Source organism: Lates calcarifer, linkage group LG7_1 (genome assembly GCF_001640805.2).
Source record: "Lates calcarifer isolate ASB-BC8 linkage group LG7_1, TLL_Latcal_v3, whole genome shotgun sequence".
Classification (NCBI taxonomy): domain Eukaryota; kingdom Metazoa; phylum Chordata; class Actinopteri; family Centropomidae; genus Lates; species Lates calcarifer.
The window spans coordinates 5,593,004-5,611,649 of NC_066839.1; the positions used below are offsets into that span (position 1 = coordinate 5,593,004).

The 18,646-nt window shown below is 43.5% G+C and overlaps 1 protein-coding gene across 2 annotated transcripts in view; it reads right to left on the bottom strand.

Moving 5' to 3' along the window:
• Nucleotides 1-1,434: 1,434 nt before the first annotated feature.
• The window catches only part of jag2b (jagged canonical Notch ligand 2b), a 43,388-nt gene continuing 26,176 nt past the window's right edge, over nt 1,435-18,646 (bottom strand). The window contains exons 6-26 of one of the 2 annotated variants that reach the window (XM_018682517.1): nt 17,557-17,687; nt 15,853-15,972; nt 15,476-15,589; nt 15,062-15,175; nt 13,874-13,987; nt 13,398-13,444; nt 13,133-13,306; nt 9,505-9,667; nt 9,247-9,408; nt 9,047-9,160; nt 8,786-8,899; nt 8,443-8,556; nt 7,986-8,102; nt 7,701-7,728; nt 7,056-7,141; nt 6,253-6,366; nt 6,006-6,121; nt 5,243-5,500; nt 5,003-5,134; nt 4,640-4,790; nt 1,435-4,523 (exon numbers count right to left, since the gene is read on the bottom strand). In XM_018682517.1, coding sequence (XP_018538033.1) covers nt 3,979-4,523; nt 4,640-4,790; nt 5,003-5,134; nt 5,243-5,500; nt 6,006-6,121; nt 6,253-6,366; nt 7,056-7,141; nt 7,701-7,728; nt 7,986-8,102; nt 8,443-8,556; nt 8,786-8,899; nt 9,047-9,160; nt 9,247-9,408; nt 9,505-9,667; nt 13,133-13,306; nt 13,398-13,444; nt 13,874-13,987; nt 15,062-15,175; nt 15,476-15,589; nt 15,853-15,972; nt 17,557-17,687 — 3,028 coding nt within the window. In that variant the 3' untranslated portion in view covers nt 1,435-3,978. The remainder of the gene's footprint in view (nt 4,524-4,639; nt 4,791-5,002; nt 5,135-5,242; nt 5,501-6,005; nt 6,122-6,252; nt 6,367-7,055; nt 7,142-7,700; nt 7,729-7,985; nt 8,103-8,442; nt 8,557-8,785; nt 8,900-9,046; nt 9,161-9,246; nt 9,409-9,504; nt 9,668-13,132; nt 13,307-13,397; nt 13,445-13,873; nt 13,988-15,061; nt 15,176-15,475; nt 15,590-15,852; nt 15,973-17,556; nt 17,688-18,646) is intronic. The other variant, XM_018682518.1, reaches the window with a different exon arrangement.

Below are 18,646 nucleotides of genomic sequence, written 5' to 3' on the forward strand. Positions count from 1 at the left end.
ATGTTGAAACAGGAAAGGGTTTCTTTCCTATGTGAGAGTCAGCACTTATATGATATTATATAAATATACACGTATGCTCCGTCTCTGCAAAAACAAAAGAAGAATACTTCAAACAGATAGAAGTTAATTTCAATCATATGCTTTTATGGATCAAATAACGCTCAGACAAAACCCTTCTTAAAGTGATTTTACAGTCATTCATATATTAATATATCCGTAAATGTTATCAGCTACCTTCCCCTCTCTCTCCATGACTCCACCACTTCCACAAAGCTGTGTAAGTCGATCCGGCCTTTCCGACAACGGACGGTCCCATTAGCGCCAGCCATGGGCACCCATGGGAGTCAGGAGGAAAAGTGTCCCCCCCCCCCCCACCCACCCACTCCGCCCGGCATCATAACATTACTCATGAAACATTCACATCTTTATGCAGGCCGGGATGATCACGCCAGCCTCTCATTGGCGGAGACTGGATCGGCCCAGAACAGGAGATGAGGTTCTATTGGCGTGGTGGGAGCTGGAGCGAGGGCAGGACGGTGAGGAGGCCGGTTGAGGAAATCGGATCGATCGATCAGCCCACACAGACGAGGGCAAGGGCAAGTGCTGCAGGGTTTCATCCGATGTTATTCTTGTGGAAATGACAATCTTGATCTAATTTGAGGTTGTGAACACATATAAGATTGCTAAGTTTCTAGTCATGGTCAAATATACAGTAAAAAGTGATTTCAGTTAATTGACTTTTTTATATGGTTGTGGTAATGTGTTAGCGAGCAGCTGCCTGTTTTACATCCACCAGACATGGAGCAACATTAGCATTAATTTGGTCTCATCTTTCCAGCTATTTTAGTTAGCATGAAAGTTGGCGGACGGCCTGATGTTTGGTGTTGGGTGAGTTGTTGGTTCATCAGGAAATAAGGTTCAGTGATGGGCCTTAAAACCAAATCTATGCTAAAATGTCACATAGAGCTGAAGTGTTGGGTGACAATTCTCTGTTATTTGATACAGCTTTGGTATTAAAATATTGATTGCTGCAGCTTTAAGGAACAGTGACATGATATTTAACTGTCTAATTGTAATCAGATGCTGCTATGTTTTCATTAGTATACATTTTGTTGTGTAAAACAAAGCAATTACTACATCTGACTTGAAACTCAACGTTTTGTCAATGTCAGGAATTAACTGTCAAGCTCATCTTTATTACTGTTACCATTTTATAATTTATAATATTATTGTTCCTACAGTCGAATCCAAGGGTGGGGAGAAGTGACCAATATGGTTGAAAGGTCCTAAAAAGTTTGAAATGTAAAGTTTGAACATCTACAACACTATGACAGTTGACCAAAATCTCCATGTGCAGATGAAGGCCGTGTAATGTGGTTGAAAGCTCCAGCACAGGTGAGTGGACCTTGAGCAAACCAAATATTACAAACGGGATCAAGATGTGTCAAAACTGCTTTAATAAATAACTGGGATGATTATTTAGAACAATTAAACATCCACTAAAAGAATGGAAACTTGTTTGCTTTGTACAAAATTAACTTATGTCCCTTGAAGAATAAAATGTATACAATATGCATTATTCAGCTTTTAACACCAGCAGTGATGCATCATTAATTATTTATTTTGCTGTGTCCCATTTACAGAAAATACGATGGCGCTTTGAGACAATGACATGATATGAAAAAGAGTAAAACTTTTCATTTTGAACTGAGTTGGTAACTTAAAAAAAACACATTTGCATGGTCGCAAAAAGTAATAATTCTGCATCAGCAAATATTGTTCCCTTCATTAAAGCCTTTAAACCAAACATGAAGCTAAATGCATGATGTCCACATTTGACCTACTGACATCCACATTCATGACACTAAGAGTCATGGTGGACAGAGTATTTCTTTAATCCTCCGTCAGTGTTTTATTCCAGAGATCTCCATGATAGCAAAGTGAGACAAGGAGAGCACTTTACTCCACACCACACAATGTTTTAAAGAGTTACTTTCCTTAATAGTGAAAACAAACCAACAACATAAAAAGATGACCATTGATTACACAAATAATGCATTACTTGTTACATTAAGGCACCTGAAACAAAAGGGTTTGTGATGGATTTAGAAATGGTTTGAAGCGGAAAAACTCTTTAAGGCTTTAACGTCGGCAGCAGCACTACACATTGTTTTTTTGTTTTTTTTTTAAGCTAATCCTGATCCTGAACGACCAACTGATAAAGAGTTAAAAATGAGCAGAGTGTAAAAGGATAAGCAATGACTGGGATCAGAAAATGTTTAGGATACAGCTGTTTTGTTCTCTGAAGACAAAAACTCTGAACCAAGCTGCATTTTGGCCGCGCTCCTTTTTGTGACGTCAAAACAAGTTCTCTCCATTAGTTTTTGCCATTTTTGATACAGTTGCGACTTCCCCTTTAGATATCAAACTGTTTGTTATGTTATGTTAAATACCGAGAACACAGATCAATAATTAATATGTTTTTCTGGAACTGCAATTAAGGTGTCCTTGAAAAGAGAAAATTAAGTGCAAAAGATTTAGGATTTAAACAAACAAACTAACAAAAAAACAAACAAACAAAAAAAATCCTGCATATCCAGGCCATGATTTCTGCAGTCTAGTCGACTACTGTTGACTAAGGCCAATAGATGTGATTACTTTTGCAAATCAGGTAGCAGAGCTGCAGTGACGACAGCTTTGTAATGTTGGACCACATACAGCCAAAAAAAAAAAAAAGCAATGTTTTGGCCTAATGACGGTTATTCTATGATAAGAGCATTATTATGTAACTGAAAAAAACAAACCATTTATAAACCCTTCAGAAATTCCTTCATAGGTGGTACCTCATTGTAAATGTTCTTAACTGTGGGACTCTGGATATGAAGTGTTATAAAACCTGCCTATTTCGACTGGCATAAATAAAAGGAATGGCATTGTAAAAAAAAATAAAAAATAATATTAATCATAATAATAATAACAATAATAATAATAAAAATGTGTGACTTGTCTTTAAGTTACTTATTTCAAATATACACAGCGACTCCTTTAGTATTTACACATATGTACAGAGTATTCATTTCTGTTTTGATCAAATACCTTGAATGGCGTTGCTGTGAAATTGAACTCTCTAAATGTACACTTACATCCCTTTGAGATTTGAGAACAAGGAGGTCAAACTGGGCAGCGCGACTTGGAGCCTCGACGCGGCTCTTTGAAAGGCACTTGCTACCAACTCAAATACTGCAAAAAATCCTCAAACAGAGCTTTCAGCCAAGACAACTGAGAGACAGGAGAAAAAAAAATGGAAGGCCACATAGTAGGCACTGGGGTTTCTGTCCCCTCTCCCCTCCAGGCCAAGTGTTTTGGTAAGGCTGGCGCATGACGGCCACAGGTGGATCGGTGGGCAAAGCCGGAAGAGAGACGGAGCAAAGGGAAGGTTTCCTCTGTTGCTGTGGCTGCAACAGTCCATTTCCCTCAACACTCTTCCTTTACCTGTCTCTTTAATGTGTATCTGTCCCCACCGCCCCCCTCCCCTCCCCCGACAGACACTGAACAGGAGCCTGCTGACAATTTAACAAAATCATAATCATCTGTAAATAAAAAAAAAAGAATATTTATACAAGTTATTTTGTCTCCTTTTTGATGATTCATCATTTCTTAAATGGTACAATTCCATAAACAAAAATTGCAGAGAGCTTCTTTTGCCTCCTGAAAAATTGTTACATTTCAGCTCCTTCTGTACATAATTAAAGAAAAATAAGTGAACAGAAGCAAAAAAGGATGTTCACTGTGCTCTAGCCTCCTGAATCAAACATCATTTCAGGTGACAGTGACAAAAACATGAAAACAAAAGCAAAGAATGGCTTATTGAAACACAAAGCCTTTTTTTTTCTTTCCAAAAGTTGTCCAGAAAATAAGAATAGCCGCTGCCTAGCAGCTTCTCTCGCTTCCACATCACGAGTCCTTTGTTTAAATTTCTTATACGCAGTGGTCTCTGAGGTCTTTCTGACCAGTCAAGACAGCACTGACGTTTTTCCAGCGGTTGTCTTTGGGGCTGTAGCCTGGGGTCCGGTGTGGCGCTTTGAGGGGTGAACTGGAGCTGTGCAGGGTACAGATCACTCCCCCACTGGACTGCACTGCAGTCTTAGAGTACTTATAAACTGGCTGCTTTCCCGCCTCTGCTCCACTACACTCCTCCTCGAGCTCAAGCTCGCCTTCCGTCTCCTCCTCCTCCTCCTCCTCCTCCTCCCCCTCATCACACGTCCGATAGGAGGGACCCATGAGCTTTTTGCGCTCCTGCTCAGCCTCCCTGTTGCTTTCTTTCAGCTGCTGCTGCTGCTGCTGCTGCTGACGTCCCACGACGAGCCGGAGGGGCTCCCACTGGTTGTTCACGTTGTCGTCCGCGGCAGATCGAGAGTTCCTCTCGCGTTCTTTTCTCCGTTTGCGCGTCCACCACACGCATACAGCGATACAGAAGAGGCAGAGCAAGCAGAAGACCACGCATAGCAAAGGCACCAGGTAATCTGTTGACATCAAGACGCACAAGAGAGAAAATTAAAGACAACTCAGTGGATTAATCAGGAACTGAAAGGGGCCTGTAACAAACCCTTGTGGGACACCTTTGTTAATTATTACTCACCCACTGAGGGGGGAATGACCTGCGTTTCCACTCTGACCTCAGTGACTGCCAGCATTACTGTGCTGTTGTGCCGCCTTGACAAGGTGCCCTCTATGGCGCTGGCTGCCCTCTGGATCAGAGTGTGGTCTGGTAGATCTTCTGGCTGGAAAGACTGAGAACCAAACCAGAAAACAGGGAAGAGTTGAGACCCTTTGACTCCTACTTCAGTAAACTGACCAACAAATTGTGATTTAATGCAACAGCTTGTATCAGTAATTGTAGGTTTGACCTGTATTGTACAAGTGGCAGCACTATTTGGGTCTGTGCCAGCCAAACTGAGAATAAGAACTAATGAGTCTGAGAAAGTTTGGATCATTCACTTACTATAGCCACCTCTACAGCATCCTGATTCAAGTGAGAGATGTCACAGAGCAGGAGAAGGGCGTGGTCTTTTGCCAAGCTTCGGATGTCTGGAAGATACCTCAGCTCGTAGCAGATGTTCTCCACTGTTGTTCCCTGCATATGCACACAAACACTTCCTAATCAGCAACAATACAAAACCCACAACCTAAAAATGTGTCCAAGACCGCGCCTCTGAAACAAGAAGTATTATAGATGACTCACTGGTGGTACTTTGTCTCTGTTGAAAACAAGTGTTATGCGGACACAGCTGTTGTCCAAATGCCCGCTGTTCGGCTGGCACTTGGTGGTTACTTGTGGAGGAGAGGGTCCAGCCATGGAGCAAACGCCCCACTGGTGGCAAGGGGGGGAGAAGCAGGTGAGGTAGCTGTGCTTTAAACACTCCCGTCCAGCCGGACAGGACTGCTGTCTCTGCTCCCGGCCTGCAGACTGGAGCTGGCAGGGACGACGACCACACAGCACCTGGTGTCACACACACACACAAAACATTTACTCTGCTATTACCCTGCATGTTACATTCATCATTATAACCAGCAAATGTTAGTTATGCTCTCATTTAGGGCTCCAACTAATGGTTATTTTCACTGGTGATTAATCTTATGACTATTCTCAATTAACTGCGTCATCATTGTGTCTGGAAAATGGTGAAAAATGTCCATCACAATTTCCCTAAACTCAAGGTAATGTCTTTAAATAGTTTGTTTAGCCTTAAAATTTAGTTTACTATCATAAAAAAAATTCAAATGTTTTTCTGTCAACTGACTGATTTACTGTTTCATCTATAATCTCATTAGCTATTGGCACAGAATAAATGGGAATGACTGATCTATTTTTTTCTGTTTTAACATGCTTGAAATGCTAAATAAAAATGCAGTTTATGCAATGAAATCCTCAGTCAATAACAGTTTGTTTCTGAATAAAGAGTAGCAAATATTTAATTGCAGTGTGCTTAGAAGAGCTAGGTTACCTTTGTACAATCCACTTTGCCGTTGATGCAGTGGCAGTTGTTGCACTCTTCCTCCCAGCGGCTGCCGTGGGGAAACTGCAGCCCAGCGTAGTGGCAAGTCTTTCCAATACCTATGACTATACACACACACACACCACACACAGACATGTTGAACTGTATTAGTGTAGAATACAGACTTTGAAGACCTAATTACAAGATGGAGTGAATTGTTTCGAATGAGTAAGGCAGAGCACAAAGATCTACTTACACTCTTGACATCTGGTCCCTGTTCGACCGAGCGGACAGATGCATCGGAAGCCATTGATCTCATCCACACATGTGGCTCCGTAGGCACAGGGTGAGGACTGGCACTCGTTTATATCTGTGAAGGGAAGAGATCACCACATTTAGGCTGGATAACAGGCACAGGATACTGACTTCTTTTATTTTACAGCCCTCAGCGAGAAAAAGCAGCAAAATCTTATGTTAGAACAGTTTTTTGTAAATCCTGCTCATGTTTAATTATCAACCTTTGTGTTGTTCGACCGGCTCTTTGAAAGCCACGTATCAATTGTGCCTCCTCCACCAAAACCTTTGAGAACCCCCCCCCGGCCATTGTCATCCAGATTTCACATGAACACGGCCTGGATGAGAATTTTCAAATTCAAGCCTGACAGCAAAGGTGAATGCTATCCGGCCCAAACAAAGGAGCAGAGAAGAAGAATTTCAGGGTCACTGGGTAATTTGTCTTCACTGTGTGTTTGTGTGACTGTGTGAGTATGGAGGAGGGACGACCTCTGACCCCTGAGGCGTTAAAGGACCAAGAAAAAGGGGAGAGGGCGGCGTCGCGGTCTTGCATTTAGGTGTCAATGTGTCCATCTCATCCTCGGCCCTCCCTTTCTCCTTGGTTCCTTCCTCGCTCCATCTCCTCATCAATCATACTAGGTGCCATTACTACATTAAGGTAATAAATGAAAAAGTATCTTGATTTAAAATGTATCAGTTGGGGGTTTTGCACATTTCCATTGCATCTAAAAGCAAGTTATATGATTAAGTAACATCAGTACTCACTGATTCTGCAGTCTGGTCCGGCGAAACCAGGAGCACACTCACACCGAAACCAGTTGACTCCGTCCACACAGATACCACCATTGTAACTGAGAAAGGAGAGAAAACTATTAGATGAGGCTGCACAAGAGCTACATCCTTTCCAGCTGCAACAAAGGCACATCATTTTTTTTTTTTTTTTTTCCTGTGGTGGTGATGGTGGGGGTCACAAGGCTCAATTCAACTCATCAATACCAGCCTCCACCTTTCAGATGCTAATAGGCGTGTCCAGTCCCTCCCCTCCCCTCCCTCTCATCATGCCTCCTCAAAGCCCTGCTCCCCCTCCCTCAGGTCGCACGGGAAGAATGGACATGTAGCCCCCCCCCTCCCTTTCTCCCTGCACTCCACCCCCCACCTGCATTCACCAGGGGGTAGGTGGGACCCCCCCCCCCGAAATTCCCAAAACCCTCTCTCCACCACCTCTCTCTGTCCTATTCAATATACGAGCCCCCCTCCTCTGAGAGATGCCCCCTTTGAGGCTTGATTTAAGCGCAACTTCCACTGCTTTTAGTGGCCCTTCACCCCTCCAGTGTGCGAGGCCTGTGTGAAGTGTGGAGATGAGGGAGGCAGGGAGACAGACATGAGGGGTTGGGGGGGGGCAGTACATACCATGGATGAGGGTTGCAGTCGTTTGTATCTGTTGAAGAGAGGAAACAAAATAAATGTTTAGCGTTGAGCTGATACAGCGACATATCTGTCACCTTATGTCATTTTTGGGGAGTTTTTGCATTAGCATACAGGAAGTAACGGCCTCCATGTCATTTCAAAGGTATCTTTATAACTTATTTTATTTGTGACTGCACTCAACATGATCGCATGATATTAAAAACACAGGGTGTATTGGCCTTAAATTACATTTATTAGTTACGTGCAAAGCTACGTGGAGAAACTGACTTTGGCCGCAGGTGGGGCCTTCCCAGCCGTCTTTGCAGATGCAGGTGAAAGTGTCTCCTCCTCCCACGCACGTTCCTCCGTTGGAACAAGGGCTGGAGGCGCAGGTGCTGTTCTTGGCTGTGAAGAGAGAGAGAGGATGAGCCAAAGATCACAGAGGTGCAACAGTGTACAGATCACACAAACAAATTAAATCCAACAATCTGAATGTTTTTGCAGGAAAAGATTTATCTTCAATTCAGCTGTTTTTTATCCCGGCCTTGCACAAAGATGATAATTTAAGCATTTGAATAATGTCTGAGACCTACACACCTGTTTGAACCAGTTACTGTTTTATTGGGAAAACAACAAGTGTCATCTACTTATGATAATGGATTATTTGACGTGTACTTTATATATGCACAAACATGTGGCTGAATAAATCAAGTTAAAATTTCTACACATCATCCTGAGGTCTCACCTGTGTTGCACGTGTTTCCTCCCCACCCAGGTGGACACGCACAGCGGAAGGCATCCCCGTGGTCGTAGCAGGTGCCCCCATTACTACAGGTGGTTGCGTCACACTGGCTCTCACCTGGTGGGGAAAACAAACGAATACTGAAGTCACAAAGGTACAAACACCCTCCTCATATGAGGAGTCTGTTCCCAGCATCAGTAAGAAAGGATCATTCTTGTAATACAACATGTTGAACCCACGCTTCACTTGTCAAAACATACAAAGACGTACAGCATGGTGGAGTTGGGGGGCCACTGCGAGCTACGAACATAAACACACACATTAACACAGAGTCGACATAACTCACGGGAATGGCAGGTCTTGCCCTTCCAGTTGTCGGCACACTTGCAGTAGAAGTCGTTCACCAGGTCGACGCAGCGCCCCCCGTTCTTGCAGGGGTTGTGTCTGCACTCGTTGACGTCTGAGGGCGAAGGAAGATTTGATCTTTACTGTGCTGTGTTTTATTTAATGCAAAGAAACAGAGCAGAGCAGCAGATCTACCCCAGGCATCTCTTTATTTGTTTATAATGCTGCAGAGACAGGGTCACATTGGAGGCGGCGAACTCACTGTGGTCGCAGAGTCGACCCTCCCAGCCGTCAGGACAGACGCACTGAAAGGAGTTCACCCCATCGATGCAGGTCCCTCCATTTGCACAGGGGCTGCTGATGCAGTCGTTAATATCTGTGGGAAAGGTTTGAGTAGTTTTTTAAATTCCAGCTCAGTATGATCTTAAAAAAAAAACACACATCACCTGAGTCTCAACTTACTCTCGTGACAATACAAGCCACTGAAACCCGGATCGCAGATGCAGGTGAAGTTTCCCGCCGGCTGGCTGATGCAGCGCCCTCGCGGGCCGCAGACGTTGGAGGAGATGTGCCGCACCCCATCCGAGTCATTGGTCGCTACAGCAACGGTGCAGCTGTCAATCACTGTGAGGAAATGAAGACACAGTTGAAACTAATTTCCTTTCTTTAACGTCTGACAGTCGCCTCTCATGTTGTAACGCTGCATATGGCTCAAGTCACCTTGACATGGGGTGGTCTGGCAGTTCTCTTTGAGCCGTTCGCAGGTTTTTCCCTCGTAGCCTTCGGGACACGCACAGTAGAAGTCCTGGTAAATGCTGTGACACTTAGCATCATTCTCACAAGGGTTTGGATCACAAGCGTCTGACGGTGACCAGCTAGGGACCTGTGAAAAGACACAATATAAACAGTAATTTAAAAACTCCAAATCAATGTACACACCTTTTCCACAGTGAACTCTAACCAACTCTGCAGTCAGATCATTTTAGCATCTTTCAGCTCATTGTTTTGGTTTTACAGGCTTCAGCTTCACTGTTCTGATTCAGCCACATAAACAAAAAAATCTCTGATAAACCCAACACCAACAGAGCTAAAAGGAAAACTCTGGACTAAATGCAAATAAATTATAATGTTGCTCCATGTTGACTGGATGCGTAAATGAGCAATTCTTTGCTAACATGTTCACCACAGCAACTTATAGGATGATAACATGTCAGCTCCAAGAGACCAACAATCTACTGATGCAGGTTTAACCAAGAGTGTTTCACAGCAAGCTAAGCCTTCTTCTTACATTTAGTAATCCGGGGAAAGTAGTCTGAACCTCATTTGTCATTCAAAACGTTCTCAAATTCACATCTAAGACTTCCCAGCACCGGCTGTTTACAAGTGCTCAGTGACAACAACCACTGCTGCCACTGGATCCACTGGGGGCACAGACAGTAGCTGTGGGAGGACAGAGAGTTTCCTGGCAATCAAGCGATCTGAGCTAAACTTCGGCCACAGACCTGCTTCTGTAACTTGTCGACTCGTGCTGCCACACTAACCAAACACCACTTTACTAAAATGGTTCTTTGGTGATTATCAAGGCAAATAAACACGTGAAGACGAAATGAGCAACAGCTAAAGTCTGTGTAGGTGAGCAGCTTAGCGAGGCTCAAGCCTCCGCTCTCTGTTCAGACCAAAACCGAAAGGTGAGTGCACGACCAAAGTAAGCCCCAGAAACTTTCCCTAAGCTCATCAAGGGAATCCACGCTTTTGGTTTTACATCTCTCTCCTGCTTAATCTCGCAAGATTACTCTGGAGACAGAAGCCTGGCAGAGGAGAGGGAGAGAGAAACTGAGCAGACGAGAGAAAGATAACCCATTATGAGGGCAAATACTGACTCTGGTTCAACATCATGCAGAGCCACAGTGGATATAATAAAGATAAATCATCTGTCATACCACCATGACACAGAAAGAGCTGGTGTAGAGGCCACGGTGACATCTTTTGCCATTTCTACATGCTGCAATACAGAGGTTGGAGTGAAAATCTCTCAGTTTATGTAAACAGAAACCTACTGGGCATAAACTCTGGGTTGCACCCCTTTGCCATTTAAGGTGCTGAACACGGGAGTTAAGAGTAGGGCAACAGGGTGGAGAAGTCTGTGGTCACACACAGTTTATTTTAGCATAAGTGTCAGGGCCAGATACATTTTTTCTTTACTATTTGCATGCGTGTTGGTCAGGGGATCGGGTCTCGGGGCAAGAGTGTCTATAAATCTTCAGCACATTAACGTAACTCTTTGCACTGTTCAGTTCACCAGAGACATTTTTTTTATTGTAGCAGAAAGGATGAGAATTTCTTTGTGGTCGAAAAACCCCACAAAGCAACGTCAGAGAATGTAGTTGTAGGACAACCACAAATAAATTCTGCAATAAAATAGACTAATATAGACTAAAAGAGACTCAAAGTTTTTTCTTATAGTTGGGAACAGCTGTTGAGATCTGACCATGAGGTCCATTTAGTAGCTGTTCTGGAGCTTTTGGTTTTATTACTTCATCTTCAGAAAGCAAACAGAGTTTATCCAGCTGTCATGGAGTCATCAGGAGTTGACAGGAAGTCTTTAAAACGCTCAGGAATAAAAGAAAATGTGAGCAACTACAAGTGCAGAAACAACTGGGCTGACTCGCACTGGCTGATAAAGATCATGTGATAATGATCAAAAGCTACAGAACAGCTACTATATAAACTCTGCTGTGAGATGATTTTCTCGACGTCAAATCTCTGAACTAAATTTGATGGAATTACATCCAATAGTTGTTGAGACATTTCTGGAACAAAGTGGTGGACAGATCGGCCGACAACTGCCTCTGCCATCAAAAAATATTTGGGCTGGCTCCCTGAGTGAATTCTGTGTGGGACAAAATTCATAAATTGGTCTTAGACAACGAAGACTTGTTTACCAAGAGAATAAATGTCGTGGCTCTTTGTTTTGAACCTTCTTGAGCATTTCCGCTGGGATTCAACTTGTCCTTATTTCCCCTGAAGACATTAATCAGATCCGAGAATGGGCAGAACACCGTTACACAATCAAACTTTTATGGATTTGGAGATATCAATCGAAAGAAATATGAGGCTGGAGGTGTTGTAGTTTTGGCACTGCAGGGCAGGAATGTACACCGTGCCATGGCAGGCATCAGAGGTCTGTAGTATGCGGGCGTCACCTCATTCAGAGAGGCTCATATTTATAGTAGAGATGCTAAATCAGGATTGGCTCCTGACCAGCAATGTCCTCCATTCAGGGCCCAAGAGATGCGGTGAAGTGTCGGTTTCCTCGCTGCTAACCTACTTTAGCTTCAAACACACACTTCAAATATAAAAAGCTGCAGCAGGGACACTGATATGTAATGTCCGTATGAAATAAAAATTTGAATTACAACAGACGTTTGCAGTAGAAACTGGGCTTGGCTTGTTGGGTTAGGAACATAGAGCATTACACAACTTTTAGGCAATCACAGCAGTGATTTGGCACGCTGAGGAGTCTGCGATGGACAGTTGGCTCAGACGACAGTGTTGTAATGGCTACTGCAGTTTGGGCATTTGCTTCAAACTTGGCATTACAAGTCACTTTGTGTATATTATCCAAAATCCAAATGACTGTCAAGTAAGTATTAATATTCTTTTCACCATATTATTATCATCACAGCTTGCCAAGAGTTTCGACAGCACTTCCTTTAGATTGTCTGATTTTATTGGCATGTTTTTCCTCCGGAACTTAAACTGATCGGTGATTAGCCGTAAAATTATGACAGCTGCTTCAGGGTCTTTACACAAGTCTCTGTCTGAACATCCTCTGGTGCACAGTGTACCATCACCTACTAATGTTTTCATGTCCATGACCATCTCGCCTTGAGTTATCGACTGCTTTTCTCTAGCAAAATGTTTTTTTAGCATCAAACTTCATGTTGAACCATTTCTCGTCATCCGTCACATGTTTGGCGCTGCTCTGATAACACATTGTTAGCAGCTGTATTAATATTTCTGATGATTTTATCTGATGATTTCTCACAGTAGCGTGAAGCTCTGTGGTGTTAGATTTGCCCATACAAACAGCAGAAAAAGCAAGCCTGTGTATAAATTTAGGAGCATCCTTTTTGCTAATGATCAAAGCTCACAAATATGCTCCTGTTAATGAGCAGGTGGCAGGTTGAAATTAGCATTTCATGACCAGTTTGTGCGTTAAAGTTTGGTGAATTCGACAAGTTTAAGTTTCAAGTTCAAGTTTAATCCCACATCCCGACACCAGCTCGTATACTGTCATTGCATCGATAACTGTTAAATCCCGAGACACGTGGCACCTGAGACCCACCTCACACAGCTGTCCGGCAAACTCCGGTGGACATTCGCACACGAAGCCGTCCAACACTGCATGGCATTTGCCGCCGTTCTGGCACGGCCTGCTGTCGCATTTATTCCTCTGGAATTCACAGTGGGTGCCCATGAAACCTGGAGGACACTGGCAGTGGTAACCCTTCGCACCCTCCTGAAGAAAAACAATAAAGAGTGTAAAGGTGCAACTAGCATCCATAAATACAACCAGTTATATAGAAACTGAAAATGAAAATCATACGTACTTTGCATGTTGCTCCATTCTTGCACTGACCGTGGCAGCCATTGATGTCTGAAGAGGACACAACATTTAAAGTTATTTTTCAAGTTTCCATATAGGAATTAATTCTTAGGCCACCTCATCCATTATTAGGTGAAATCTACAACGTGGGATGTGCACAGATTAAGTCAAAGTTTGGAAAAGAAATAACTAGTGAAGCCAAGAAAGTGCCAGATAGACCCTGTAGACTGTAACTGGGCATGCACTGGATCCAAGGAGAGGAACTGGGCATGCAAGTTCAGTCATGACGGCAGAGCTGGAGCTTCAGTTTGCCGAGACGAGAAAGGAGCGGGTTACCACATGTGGGGAAAGTGACGCTAAGATACACCTACGTCGTGTGTCCAGGAAGTGAGGGGGAGGCAGTTAAAAGTAGCCAGAGGAAGAGGACGCCAGCGGAAGGAAAAAGAAATTTAGAAGTGACTCTGAGGAGGAAATACTGACTGATGACACAGTTTCGTCCGGACCATCCCTTAAAACAGTTGCAGTGATATCCGCCAATCAAATTTTTGCAAGACCTAGCGTTCACGCAGGGATTTTCTGCACACTCATTTGTATCTGTGAAGGCAGGAGGCAGAAAGGAGACCCAGTCCATCAGATGAAACAAACCAAGGAGAAGTACAGGGAGTAAGAAAAGAGACCGAAAACTCAGCCTTTTGAAGCCCAACGAACACAAAAATGAAAGAAATGGCACCATTGGTACTGAAAAATCAAACGTTTGAGCATATATTCGGGTGAAAAACTAAAATATATTATAAATATTGGTTAAACCGGTCAAATTTACATTTTTGATATTTGATACAGATGAACAAACAGAACAGTTTCACTCACAAACATCCACCACCTCTAAAACCAAGTGTTTCAAAGAAAAGGACAAATGCTCAAATATTCAAAAGGGGTGGGGGGGGGGGGTGGCACTCTGCAGGGAGTCCTGCTGTGCTCACTCACACACCTGTCCTCTCTCTGAAACCCAACACTACACACACCCACACACACCAATCGCCAGGTAAGACAGGAGGCCAATAGCTGTACCTGTAAACTGAGATCTGAGCTGGTAAGATGACACTGAACTCTTGGGATCTCTTTCCTATCTACACCCCTCTCTCCGTCCGCCCTCCATCCCCACCCTCAAACACACACACACGCACCCACCCCAACTTTGTTTACCGGTCGTAATCCATTTCCTGGCTTTGTGCCGGTCACGTCCGCCTGTCGGGACGAGGAGCGATATAAAAAAAAAAACGAATGCCAACGGCAGCGACAAACAAACAGCCGGATATAGATGCACTAGTGGCTCATAAAGTCATTGAGGAAAAAAAATAAAGGCGCTGAGCTGTGGGCAGCTGCTGGCTCGTCCAGGATATTGACAACTTGTACTCCGGCCATGGAAGGCTCAGGTTGCCAGTTGCCAGTTTTAATCCCAAAATACAGTTATCCAGAGCAGCGAGCAATGCTGCCTGAGTCTCCGAGGCCGTTTATTTGTTCTAGGAAATTGAAAAACAGGGAAAAAAATGGCCGCAAGCGCACATCTCCCCGCTGAAATGAAGAGTTGTTGCCAAAAAACATCCATCCTAAAAGCAAAAACTTTTTTTTTTTAATGTGTGTGTGTATATACAAAGGTTGAAAACTCACCTATCTGGCAGGTTTTTCCTTCCCACTGCGGCGGGCAAACACACTCGAAACCGTCCTCCCGGTCGATACAGGTTCCACCCCGAGCGCACGGGCTGGACGCACACTCGTCCAAATCTGAGAAAAAACACACACTTCAAACTCACGATGTGCCCCATTTAAAGAAACTGCTGAACTAAACAGACGTGTACACAATGATAGAGAGTTGTTTTAATCAAAGACGATGGAGAAGGAGAGCGCTGAGAGGTAAGAGATTAGAGGTTTAAGTGTTAAGAGAGCCACGACTAATGAGGTAATTTATCTGCAAATGACGGCTGGTGGCTGGTCAGCAAGAGTCAGTAAATACTACAGAGATATTCAGCAGGAAACAGAAAACACAGGGGGAAGATGATGAATTGATTTGGAGCAGCGACTCACTGTTGGCACAGGTCAGACCCTCCCAACCTGGCGGGCACTGGCATTCGAAGCCTGTAGGAACCTCGTGGCACGTACCACCGTTGGCGCAGGGATTGGACACACAGGCATGTTCAGCTGATGGAGGGAGGGAGGAGGGCGCGTTCACAGAATGAAAAGTGAAACGTTACTCAGACAGAGGGCTAAAAATCCTCACATCTTTGTCCTATACATGGCTTTATGACTTTCTTTCATCATTTTTGATGCATGAAGCTGACAGGGATAAAGTTAAAAGAGACGACACTGGACACAACAGAGGGGCCATCTTGGTTGAACAAAAACAGCAAGTATCTCACACTGAAAGTCCACTTTCAGAGACAGTAGTGTGACCTCTCTCTCACCTATCTGACAGTTCTTGCCGGAGTAGCCCTGCGGACAGGCGCAGTAGTACTCGTCTGGCTCTGTGTTCATGCAGGTTCCTCCGTTGACACAGGGCTGGTGGCGACCGCAGTAATTCAGATCTGGAGGAGACCGGGACAAAGACACATTTACAAGATCTGTATTTAACCATTTTTTGCCTGTTTGAATTCAGTGTTCCACTGGTAATAAGGACCAAAACTGAAAATCTAACACTGTTAATTTGCTTCTGAAGTGCCATTGGTGTTCCTCAGGATAAAAACAGACAGATACACTCTTCTATATGCTCTTTAAAAACCATTGGAGCAAATTTCCAACGTCTGCTGCGACTGTGCCTCAGACGCTGCTAATTGGATCGACCCTGTGACACAGCTCTCTGCTTGTTTCACCATTTATCCCGGCTGGTGTCGGGAGTTCCCGGGAAGCTTGTCGGAGTCTTCACTCGGCACGGACCACCAGCTGTCAGCTTTGACAGGAAGCACAGAGCGTGTTCTCGACAACTCTGCTGCACTGTATTATGATAAAGGTTTTAGAGGATACGGCCAAGTGGGTAGCATTTAGACCAGTAATTATTCAGCTATGGACTCTAAGCTATGAGGATTTTCTCCTGTTAATTTTTTTTGTCCCTTATCTTCCTCATTATCTGAAGTTTTTTTCCATGCCATGTACAAAGTAAGCTCAACTAAACCCTATTTGATCCCTGCACACCATCCTTAGGCTAAAGGCCAGGTCACCCTAAAGGCTGGTAAATAAATGAGCAGGGATCTGTCTCCACTGGGGATCTTAGGACCCGTTCTCATCCCCCGAAGAGCCCTTGGTGACGAAGGGATGTGGGGGGATCGAGTGTCCCTGCTGCTGCTCAGATCACACAGGCAGTAAAACTATCCAGCTGCTGTTCCTCTCAGAGGGAGAATACAGAGCACAGAGAATTAAAGAAGGTAGTTTCTTTGAATGCATACAAACTGGAACTCATTTTACTTCATTTAGGGCTTTTTTGTGAAGAACACACAGACAGTTTAAATATTGTGTTGTTGAGTGTTTGATCCAGTTTTTATAGCAACGTGACACCCAAGGTCACCACTTGAAATTGCTTTCTGGTCCAAAACCCAAAGATATTCAGTTTACTGTCACTTAAGAAAAAGAAAAGTATCAAATTTTCACGATTGGAAACCTGTGAAGAGTAATAAAACTGTAATTTTTGCTGATTAAATCACGCATAATTAATTCTGTCAATCGACTACTTGACAATTCAACTAATTGTTTCAACTCTAATCATTTCTGGGGACTCTGAGTGACAGGACAAGATACGATGATAAACTTTTAAAACAGAATATGCCTCCACTGCATTTAGATGTGGCTAAAACGCATTTGAAAAAAAAAAAGCTTCACACATTTTAAAACTGCTCAACAACAGAGAACTATGAGGCAAATAAGGGACCAAAAAGTCATCTTCTTAGCTTCTCAAGCTAATGACAGAGCAGCATTATTATTACAACACTTTCCAAGGTGATATATTGCCTCTTAAAAACGTATTTCTCTTGCGTGTCTGCTCCGAGTCGCTCATCAAATACAGGAAGCGGTAGCTGCAGGGGACGTGCAGCGTGAAAGTGAGGACTATGCCAACGTCTTGAGTGGGAGGTGATGGAATTAAAAAAAAAACAAAAAAAACAAAAAAAACTTTTCCATACCTTTATCGCACAGCAGGCCACCCCAGTTCCTCTCACAGTTGCACTGCCAGGGGACGTTGCAGGTCCCGTGGACACATCCAGGATACAGGACACATTCATCACAGAACTGGCCCTGCCAGCCGTAGCTACACCTGTCAAACACAGATGCCAAACACGATCATAAATCATTTCTATCCCTCTACCTGCTCCGTTATAAATCTCTTCTCATTCTTTCACATGCTGCTGTTTTACTTCTCTTACACGATCATTCTCCTGAATACTAAATCACTGGCAGATGATGATGACTACAACAGTCTTACCATCATAGTCTGCAAAAGAAAATGTTTAAAGGTCTCTACTGAATCAACTTAAAAGGATCGGTTTATTGTTTTTTTTGCTACCAGATTTTGATATGATCAAAATATCAAAATTTGCAATTATGCACAGCCTCATTATTACAGTAGCGACAATTATGAAGAACCACAAACTAGGATTCAGTGCAGTTCCAACAAGATACTGTCCAGGCCTTAAAAAAAACAAATCAGAAGTCAGATATACATTTCTTATATGTTTGCCAAAGAAAAAAAGGGACCAGGACCAATATCGACTGGTGAGGATGTAACAGAAATAAAACTGATGGGAAACAGCTGTTAATATCGCTCTGTCCAAGCCACCAGACTCCACTGACAAAAACTATATTTATCTAACAGAACTCAGGAGTTGCTGGAACACCGCTGCCTCGATCGGTTAGCATGTTTGTGTGACTGGGTGACTTTCAGTGTTGGAAGACAAATTCAGATCCTTTCAAACAAACTAACCAACAGAGGCAGCGGCGTTCCAGCAGCTCCCATGCTCTACAGGATAAAATGACTGTTTTTGTCAAGGGAGTCTGGTGTGCTGGAACAGAGTGATATTAAAAGCTGTTTCTGGTTGAACAAGGATCATAATCTTTAACAAAAAGTTCAGTCTCCATAAGAAACATTTCCATAATGTCGTCAGACATTTACATTAACAATCTGAACCTGTCAGCGGCAAGAACTAACAGGTTAGGAGACTTTGGCACGAACAATTGCACCATTTGATTAAATTGCGGCAGCTGTTTAGGCAGTTC